The 9,752-nt window shown below is 35.7% G+C and overlaps 3 protein-coding genes across 3 annotated transcripts; 2 read left to right on the forward strand and 1 right to left on the reverse strand.

Annotated features, from left to right (window-relative positions):
- Positions 1-417: 417 nt before the first annotated feature.
- LOC116124102 (cytochrome b-c1 complex subunit 8) lies at positions 418-1,550 on the reverse strand. Its single transcript, XM_031409809.1, has 2 exons — positions 1,364-1,550; positions 418-674 (listed from the first exon to the last, which is right to left on the reverse strand). Exons 1-2 carry the CDS (start codon positions 1,531-1,533, stop codon positions 626-628), a joined length of 219 nt encoding a protein of 72 aa, XP_031265669.1. The 5' UTR covers positions 1,534-1,550; the 3' UTR covers positions 418-625.
- Positions 1,551-1,766: 216 nt separating this feature from the next.
- LOC116124101 (hydroxyacylglutathione hydrolase cytoplasmic-like) lies at positions 1,767-4,149 on the forward strand. Its single transcript, XM_031409808.1, has 7 exons — positions 1,767-1,931; positions 2,011-2,133; positions 2,224-2,385; positions 2,470-2,551; positions 2,712-2,825; positions 3,548-3,724; positions 3,911-4,149. The coding sequence occupies exons 1-7, from the start codon at positions 1,885-1,887 to the stop codon at positions 3,983-3,985; spliced, it is 780 nt and encodes a 259-aa protein (XP_031265668.1). The 5' UTR covers positions 1,767-1,884; the 3' UTR covers positions 3,986-4,149.
- A 1,080-nt stretch (positions 4,150-5,229) lies between these two features.
- Positions 5,230-9,522, forward strand: LOC116124100 (RING finger and transmembrane domain-containing protein 2-like). Its single transcript, XM_031409807.1, has 8 exons — positions 5,230-5,764; positions 6,191-6,267; positions 6,377-6,545; positions 6,904-6,992; positions 7,101-7,265; positions 7,408-7,485; positions 8,216-8,319; positions 9,013-9,522. The coding sequence occupies exons 1-8, from the start codon at positions 5,230-5,232 to the stop codon at positions 9,116-9,118; spliced, it is 1,323 nt and encodes a 440-aa protein (XP_031265667.1). The 3' UTR covers positions 9,119-9,522.
- The last annotated feature ends 230 nt before the right edge of the window (positions 9,523-9,752 follow it).

Below are 9,752 nucleotides of genomic sequence, written 5' to 3' on the forward strand. Positions count from 1 at the left end.
TATGTAGAGTGCTTGTGCTTCCCTATTATTACCATCACTCAAGAAGATGATTCAAACAAATGAACAAACTAGTAAGACAAAGTGAGCTCTCAATCAACCTCGTGATTAAGCAAAATCGAAGGGCAGCTAACATGCTTTGGAGTAAAATAGATTAGAGGGTCAGCAAGATCACAAGTGAAACAGAAAGATTTCATAAAACTAATCAAATATTACTACCTGCTTCCTCTCTGAGAGTGATTTTGGGTCTAGTGTTCGCCTTTTTCTGTATCAATGATGCTTTCCATATTGGTTCTGGTTCGAGTTTAAACATCCCATATCCTTCAGCTCAGGGTATGATAACTTACAATCATCTAGTTGCAGACATGCAGTGTCAAAATTCTTAATGCAAGATTACAGGGAGAAAAAAACCATTCAATCTAAAACAATCAAATGGTCAAATTTATTTTAACAAAAAACCCTTTGTTTGGAGTTCACAATAATCAACATCCATTAAAGAAACCATCAAATTAATGCTATTGTTGCCCCAACAGCATAACATAGTTCATAAAATTGTACAACTTAAAACAAAGTTGCCAGCCAATTGCAAGTTCTTCCAGTACAACGGAGGAACATCCACTTACTTCACTCAATACCTATGTTCCAACTTCTCTTTCTCCTGGTATCTCTGGACATACCTGCACAAATTGCAAACTTGCCGCGTTAAACTCAGTAAATTCCCAAGAGGAATCTCAAGTTATAACATATAGAAGATGAGTTTAAGGTTCATATATGAATATAAAAAAGAGACAAACTTCTGTATATTCACCAACGTTCAGTCTCCACCAAAGAAATTTCTCCAAGCCAAAAAATAATTCAGTGATGGAGATAACCCTAGGCTTGATTGATTGCCAATTCAATGCAAAATTCAGGTAAAAAAATTTCCTTTCCTCAGTGTTCTAAATTATGCACACAAATTGATAACCCAATACGAAGTAGCTTCTACTAAACCTTTCACGCTCCAAAAAATCAACCAAACACAAACTGATAGAGCCAACTATATTGAATAATTAAAAAAAGAAAAATCTTTTTCACATCCAATTTCTCGATTTCCCATATATTATAGGGATTAACATGAAATTAGATCTGCGATGTATCACTTTCAATTACAGATGGAACAAATTGACAGTAGCACATTAGAATTAATGGCAATAAGGAGGATTTTTAGTGTATAAAAGCAATCAAAAGCAGGCATATTTAGATTTATTGGAAGTGGTAAAACCCTAAGTTAAACTATGCTCAAGGAGACAATCGCAACTATAGGAAATTTCATAAGAAATTAAAATGGGTAAAAAACACAATCGATAAAGAAGAGAAGAAAAATTACGTGTAGGTGCCAACGAGAGGGCCCAGGAGGAGGACGGCGCTGATCCAGTTCTCGGAAACCTTGTGATGGATCTTGTCGGGCAAATCCTTCCATAGGCCGGGCATTATCTTCTGCTGAAACGGCGATAGCGCGTACACCACCGCCTTCATCTTCACTGGTTGCTTCCCCATCTCTCTATCGCTATTGGTATTACAATTCCGCTGATGATTATTTGTACCTCAGCCGCTTCTGCTGCTCCTATTTTATTTTAACAAACGCAGAGTTGGACTTGGACCGGTATAAACTTATTCCCGCATCCAAACACTCTATTTGCCTTCCAGAGTCCACCATCAGGGCTTTGGCATAAATATTTACGTATATGGGACTTTAATGATATTTGACTAACGTAATTGCTTTAGACTGCGACGTGGCTGGTTGATGGAAGAGTCCGGCTGATTACGTGTCTCTTCCTTTCTTGTTGGTCTGACAATCCAGTGCATCAAAGACTTTGAACTTGCAGCACAGAACTCAACGAACCGGCCATGAAAATCTTCCACGTTCCTTGCTTAGAAGACAATTACTCCTACTTGTAATTAACCCATCATTCATTTTCAGCTTATGGTGTTTATGTTGATTAAAAGATTTGATTTTGATTTGATTTTTTGCAGGATTATCGATGAGACCACTAAGGAGGCGGCAGTTGTGGATCCGGTTGAGCCCCAGAAGATAGTTGATGCTGCCAAACAACATGGCGCCCAGCTCACTCTCGTTCTTACCACCCATCATCACTGGTAACAAAATAGCCCACATAGAAAGTTTCTTTCTTTTTAATTTTACAATTTTATTGTTAAAAAGGGTATTGAACCGATTTAAGCATACAGGGACCATGCTGGTGGGAATGATAAGATAAAACAGATAGTGCCTGGAATTAAGGTCTATGGTGGCTCACTTGACAATGTTAGGGGCTGTACTCATCAAGTGGAAAATGGTGATAACATTTCACTTGGTGCTCATATCAATATATTGTCTCTTCACACGCCTTGGTATGCTTTTTCTGTCTTCAGATTCCTCTACTTGAAGATGGATTTATTTTAGTAAGGATGCCTCACTTTTTTATTCTCAACCAGCCACACCAAAGGTCACATAAGTTATTATGTGACCAGCAAAGAGGGAGAACAGGACCCTGCTGTTTTCACTGGAGACACATTGGTAAGTCAAAGATACTTGCTTTAAGTTTTCATCAAAGCTCTTTACACTAGAGATCGTAACTGGGCAGTTGTCATTGTGTTGGAATTAAATTTTATTCCTTTTTTCTTGTATGTTTGTGCTTAAGGCAATAAGTTGCGCCTTTTTTTCCTCTCTTTTGTAGTTTATAGCTGGTTGTGGAAAATTTTTTGAAGGCACAGCAGAACAAATGTATCAATCACTGTGTGTAACATTGGGCTCATTGCCGAATCCAACTCGAGTTTACTGTGGCCACGAGGTAAAATAGTTTGCTTATTTTCTTTTACAAAAATGTACATGAACTTTAATTTCTAATTTTTAATAGATTATGAGTTTGCAACTGTCTTTATGTAGTTCATCGATGTCAATTTCAATTTTGCATTATCACTATCACATGATATCTAGTTGTGTCGGTCTTCTGCCCACCTTATGCTTCATACTTTCACTGGTTTGTTACCATGTCTAAGTGTCTGAAGGTGTTTATAGAAAACATCATCTTATTGCTGGGGGTTCAATCTATTTTATGAACAACTTAGAGCTAGTATATTTATTGAAACTACTGCAAGCAAAATTTCCAAACTGAGGGCAAGCTTGGTATTGAGAAATTAAATTGCCAGTTTGAGCTATTTTGAGTTGGAGAGAACAAGGTAGTTAACCATTTGATTAGTCCTTTTAGTGCGAGGAACTGGTTTATTTCCAGTTATTGGGGTTTATCTGTACTTTCCAGCCGTTATAAGTCCCTTGAGAATGCAATAATACAGCTTGAGAAAGTATGAAATTTGGAGTTGAAGAAATCCTTGGCTGCATTTGTTGAAACTTGTTATGTTCTAATGGAATGTTGTGTTCAAATGGAATATGTAATTTTTTTCTTAAAAGAACAAGCTTACAAGCTTAGTGTTTTTGTTTCGTGGATTTATCTTTTATGTTGATCTGTCTTATGTTTGATAGTTAAAATAATGTTTTGAGTTGATATTTTTCCAGTACACTGTGAAGAACCTCCAATTTGCTCTGACTGTCGAACCAAATAATGTGAAGATACAGCAAAAACTATCATGGGCTCAGCAACAGCGACAAGCAGGCCTGCCAACCATCCCTTCAACCATTGACGAAGAGATGGAGACTAACCCATTTATGAGGGTTGATCTACCAGAGCTTCAGGTCTTCTAGTTCACCGAAAGATTAACCTTTCAGTTTATGTTGAATGACAATTAAATACCATTCAAATAATTCAAGGCCAATCAAGCTATAGTTTTTTTCATTAGTATCTGTTATCTCATTTATCACTGGTGTAGAATGCTTTGTTATGCAAGCTTTCTTATGCAGATATTTTTGCTTCATCTGCAGGAGTTGGTTGGTTGCCATGCGCCAGTGGAAGCTCTCCGGGAGATAAGGCAGCGAAAGGACAACTGGAGGGGCTAATTAAAGACCTCGAAAAGCTTTCTCTTGTCTTTTGGTTTCTTTGGTTTTGGCCGGGGTGCGTGTTGGTGTATGCAACTTGATTTGTAACTTGAAAACTTACACGTTACCAAGGTGTTGCTTGGGGCGGAATGTGCTTATGGAATGCTTTGTTCTTGGCTTTGGTAGAACTGTGCAAAATGCAAATAAAATTAATGTTATAATAATGTTTATTTGAAATTTGACCATTGAAGCTGTAGTCAGCAAGCGCATAACTTGGGATATCCAATCAGATCATTTCATAGTGTTCCCACCTAAAAGCTTTGACTTCATCCATTAACAATAGATGATAAATATGAATATCATTTCATATTTTTCTTATTCTCAATCAATAAGACAATACATGGTAAATATGAATATGATTTAATATTTTTCTTCATCAAGTCATTTAAATTGAATTTGTATTTCTAGATCGTAAGTTGCATAGTAACAGCCCTATAATTAAAATAACTATAATAAATAAAAGAGTGAACAAATATAAATTGATGTGGTATAAAATAAATAAAAGAGTGAATATAAAAAGTTAATCTTATCATATTTAGTTTTCATTTATTTTGTGACACATGAATTTATACACAAATATTTGTAAAACTGGTATGTTTTGTAAAACTGGTATGTATAAGTATTATTATTTAAAAAAAAAAAAGAAAAAAAAAGCCGCAAGACGATGAATAATTTAACACGTTACTGCATAATAATATTTTAGACAACCACTACTCTGGCTCTTTCGCAGAAGGCAAGAGATTTTCAAAAGGAAAAAGAGATAAAAGTAGACGCGTTCATTTTTGCAGCGTAGAGAGAAAGAAAGCACGTAGGATGAAGTCAAGCATGATCCTTCTTCTCTCTTTTCTTTCTTTTAATCCCAGGAACTATCTCATTCGTTCTTCATCTTAAGCTTCTTATCATAATCAAGTTGCTAGCTTTCATTACAAAAACATAATCTTTGTGTGCAAGAGACCCGGTTTGAAATATCACACCTAAATCTTTCGACCTTTCATTCTCTTCTCAAGCCCTCCAGCCTGTTAATACTTTGTCTCTAATCTAATGTTTAAGGTAACTTTCAACATAAAATTCTTTTCTTTCGATAATTTTCTCTTTATTTGATTGTATAGTTTTCTTCAGTTGTGAAATTTTTATAATTTCGTTTCGGGTATACTCTTAAACTCTTTTTTATCAGAAGGGTTAGGCGTCTCGTTTGGTGTATTAAAATGGAAACCTCACCTGTAACTACTCCTGATCCCTACGTGGATCCTTCTTCATCTCTAACTAACAACACGGCTACAACCTCTACCTCTAATACTAGTAATAATAATTCTACCAGCTATGGGGTTTTGCTAAACTTGTTTCACTCACCATTATCTCTTCTACTCGAATATTCCCGTGTGGTTTCGGCCACTTCTATCTCTGCCCATCAAGATTCTTACCCTGTTGGTGATATTCAGACCCAGTCGCCCAATTCCATTGACAATCTAAGCAGTGTGAGTCCTGGGGAGGTTTCAATTCAGATAATTAGACCGGAGAATGCTGAAACCGAAACCACAGAGGCAGTGTTGGAAAATGAGCAGGCAAATCCATTAGGGGCTGGGGAAACGCTTCCATTGGTGCCTCCTTCAGTTGAAGGTAATACTTCTCGTGATAATTCTTACCGAAGTTATGATATTCAGCAGCTTGCTCGGTGGGTCGAACAAGTTCTTCCATTTTCATTACTCTTGCTGGTTGTCTTCATTCGACAGCATTTGCAAGGTATTAGTTCTCATTATCCATCTTTTACATGTTGTTTATGTTATTATTACTGTTCAATTTCACAAGCTGAGAAGGAATGTGTGTGCTTCGGGAAATTATATATGATGCTCATTTCCAATCCATAACAAAAGCATTTAGGTTTTGTTTCTAATTGTTTTCTAGTTAGTACTTAAATGCCAAACGAGATGAAAAGAGAAATAAATCTCGGAGAAAAGATTCATAAAGTACTTTTTTCTCCTTATCTTTTTGTAAGTATTGAACTTAAGATTATTGCCTTCAACCAAAGAACACCAACATTAAGTGATATATCAATAGCCTTTGTTTTCAGTTATCTGTTTTTCTTTAGTATTTTCTTGTGTTTCTCATTTTAAGTCTTTGGATAAAATTTTGATTTAGTGCAAAATTTCTTTTTGGGAGGACTTGCAGGCTTTTTCGTTACAGTTTGGATTACAGTAATGATTTTTAAGTCGAATGATATCCTTCGAAAGCAGACTGCTTTAAAGGTGCTTCCATGTCTTCCAATTTTTAAAGCTCCTTACTTGAATTCATTTCCAACCCTTATTTTCCCACAGTGAAGAACAGGAAAATCTAATTTCTTGTTGGTTTCTGCAGGGAGAGAGGAAAAACTCTGTTCTCATCGTAATCTCTATCGGTTTTATGCTTCATGTGGTTGGAATTTACTGGTGGTTTCGACATGATGATCTTTTATATCCATTGGTCTTGATTCCTCCGAAAACAATTCCACCTTTCTGGCATGCTATATTCATCATCCTAGTGAATGGTATGAATTTAACTATTCATGTGTTTATTGTTATTGTTTGCAGTGATAGAATATATACAGTAAATATTTTGGATGTCCTTTAACCATGTTGGAACACTAAAGTAAATGTTGTTAATAAAGTTTTAGTGGTGGTTATAATTTGGTTCAGTATCCTTTTCAAGAGAATATATATTAATTTTCGGTTGACCAAAATGTGTGCAGTTTTCTATGAGATTCCATGTTCGCTCTTATTAGTTTGTTCAATTTGTTGTTAGTATTGCTTGTCATGTCATATATGCCTTAATCACATTAGCCTTCTTTATCTTTCATTGTTGAAATCTTGAATGCTGACTTGTTGGTAATATTTTATCGCTTCTAGATGCAATGGTGAGGCAGGCAGCAATGGCTCTTAAGTGTCTACTACTAATTTATTATAAGAGTGGCAGAGGCCATAATTTCCGCCGGCAGGTAATGCAATTCCAGGCATAATAAAATTACTTTCAGATATAATTTGGAACTGCAAATATCTTTTTCAAATTTTCAGAACTCTCTGACAGTTTGCATTTTGTTTTTCAGGGTCAAATTCTAACTTTGATCGAGTATGCTCTGCTGTTTTACCGTGCACTGTTGCCAGCACCGGTCTGGTACCGATTTTTCTTGAACAAAGATTATGGAAGCCTCTTTTCATCATTGACCACAGGGCTGTATTTAACTTTCAAGCTTACCACCATTGTTGAGAAGGTAGAGTCGTAGGCTTTCATCTGTCAATGTTTGCATTTATCTTTACAGCTTTCATATTCTCTTGGTTCTCTTAGAAATACTTCATAGGGATTAGATTAGATTGACCGGGGTGTTAGTCCTGACACTTTTAGTTTCTTGCCAGGTGCAATCTCTCTTTGCTGCCTTAAGGGCATTGTCAAGGAAGGAAGTTCATTATGGGTCTTATGCTACAATGGAACAGGTACAATTGTGTAGTTTTACTTATTTTCTGAAAAGCTTTTTGATTGATCTTTTCATTGTATTTTCTGTCAAATTAAACTCTAATCTATGTTTTTTGTTGCGATGATTGCATTATATAGCGTGAGGTCCTGCTGCAATGATTGCATTATTTAAATTAATGGACCAAACTGGTATTTCTTTTTATGGTAGAAAATCAGTGAATGGTGATGGTTTGTGATAGGAAGTAATGAGGGATACAACAACTTCATGATGCATGATTGCAACAGTAGCTTAATAACTTGTTAAGGGAAAATTCAACGGGCTTGGTGTGGTGGAGTTTTGCTAATTATGTCCTTTCTTTTACGGAGTTGAAACTAACTTAAGCCTTGTCCCTTGGGGTTCCTGCACAACTCAACCTGCTTATACTAGTTCTTTCTTGATCTAGGAGATTGGTGTTTTCAATTTCAGGTCAGATTTCATGAGTGTTCCATATTTCTTGATAGAGACTTGTTGCATATGGTGGAGACATAGGTTACATATATCACTTTAGGAACAGTGGGTAACTGTTTTCAGGTTTCATGTTTCTTATATAGTTGTCAACATTTCACATGTTCAGTTGTTACCTTTTTGCAAATCATGTATATGTGATAGTATTTTGTAACGTGAATGTTGATCTTCATAAGTGAGTTATTTTTCTCCTGATTAAATAATCTACTCATTCTGAAGTCTGAACTCTAGATGATCTAATGCAGGTAAATGCAGCTGGAGACCTCTGTGCAATTTGCCAAGAGAAGATGCATGTTCCTGTTTTATTGCGATGTAAACACATATTTTGCGAGGACTGTGTTTCTGAATGGTAAGTTTGTAATCTTGTGTTTTACACTTAATATTTCAATGGCTACATTGTTAAAGTTGGATGGTGTAGGTTTTGTTTGATTGTGCATTCTTCCTTTGTATGCCTCCGAGAAACTTGCTCTTAAATGACCCAACTACTACTTTTTGGACCTAATATACTGTGTATATAGTGGTGAGTGGCAAGAGAGAAATGATAAACACAATATGTTGCTCATGGATACTTTATTATTTATTCATATGTTAGGTTTAAACTTACGCATTGGATCGTGCAATAAGATTTTTGTGAATTGGATTTTAAGGTATAGTTAAATTGAACTTATGTGGTTCAAATGCCTTATAATTCCAATCTGCCAAAATCTTCACTCCTGGGAACATAATTGGAGAGGAAATCCAGAAACACTGGTGATCACTCGTGAAGAACTTGTGTTTTGTAATTGATCAGAACCTTCAATTAATAAGAATTATTGCCCCTATTATAAAGGAAGTCTAGTATATCATTGTCAACTGGTTAGTAACTTCGATTTTTCTCCAACCTTTATATACTGAAATTTTATTTATGCTAGCTTGTGAAGGCCATTTTCTGCTGCATCAAGCTTAGAAGGTTTCTGTGAGTAGGGGGCATACATAAACTATGTAGCGTGTACAATTACCATAATAAGTTTCATTTGTTGACCATCTGATGATTATATTTCAGGTTGGAGAGAGAAAGAACTTGCCCTCTCTGCAGGGCTTTGGTTAAAGCTGCAGACTTACGATCATTTGGGGATGGATCAACAAGCTTGTTGTTCCAGTTATTCTAATTAGTTTGAGTGACTGAGAATGCTCTTAACAAAGGTTTCGTCCCTGTTCTTGCATAGGCAAATGGCGGATGTATATTAATTAGAATCTGTTCTTGGACTGCCCAGAAAGGCCAGTGGATTGGAAGGTATCTCCAAAATCAGAAGAAGTGACATGCTCATGTGTTATGTTCCCTGAGTTGTAATCAATACCTTTGTCTTTTTTAATTATACGGAATCAAAGGAAAAAATATGACCCTTGCTGCATTTATACATGTTAAGTTTTCTAAAAGAAAAAAGCTTTTCCGATTAGTAGACGTATTTTGTGCTCTCTTTATTTCATCCAATGCATTTCTATGTGTTGAAGTGGATGCCCGTTTAGATGAGGAAAGAAATGGTTTTCATGGGTTCAGTGAAAATAGTTTGTATATATTTCATGTCATATCTAAAAAATGCATAGTACTGAACATTATTGGTTAGACAGCTAATTGAATATTTATCTCATAAATGAGAGAAGCGCTAAGCTTGTATGGAAAACAGGATGGTGATGGACATTAATATGTTGCCTAGAGTGGAGTGAACACCCATTTCTTCCATCAATGAGCATTTATCCATCACCATATCATGATATTTCTAAAATATCAATTATCATGAATGA

Source organism: Pistacia vera, unplaced genomic scaffold, assembly GCF_008641045.1.
Source record: "Pistacia vera cultivar Batoury unplaced genomic scaffold, PisVer_v2 Contig1484, whole genome shotgun sequence".
In the NCBI taxonomy this organism is placed as follows: domain Eukaryota; kingdom Viridiplantae; phylum Streptophyta; class Magnoliopsida; order Sapindales; family Anacardiaceae; genus Pistacia; species Pistacia vera.

Coding starts and splice junctions, on each gene's coding strand:
- LOC116124101 (XM_031409808.1), top strand. CDS start 1,885: ATGAAAATCTTCCACGTTCCTTGCTTAGAAGACAATTACTCCTACTT. Junction 2,134..2,223: donor CTTACCACCCATCATCACTG/GTAACAAAATAG, acceptor TTAAGCATACAG/GGACCATGCTGGTGGGAATG. Junction 2,826..3,547: donor GAGTTTACTGTGGCCACGAG/GTAAAATAGTTT, acceptor ATATTTTTCCAG/TACACTGTGAAGAACCTCCA.
- LOC116124100 (XM_031409807.1), top strand. CDS start 5,230: ATGGAAACCTCACCTGTAACTACTCCTGATCCCTACGTGGATCCTTCT. Junction 5,765..6,190: donor CATTCGACAGCATTTGCAAG/GTATTAGTTCTC, acceptor GAGGACTTGCAG/GCTTTTTCGTTACAGTTTGG. Junction 7,266..7,407: donor TTACCACCATTGTTGAGAAG/GTAGAGTCGTAG, acceptor GTTTCTTGCCAG/GTGCAATCTCTCTTTGCTGC.
- LOC116124102 (XM_031409809.1), bottom strand. CDS start 1,533: ATGGGGAAGCAACCAGTGAAGATGAAGGCGGTGGTGTACGCGCTATCG. Junction 675..1,363: donor CCTCTCGTTGGCACCTACAC/GTAATTTTTCTT, acceptor CAATTTGTGCAG/GTATGTCCAGAGATACCAGG.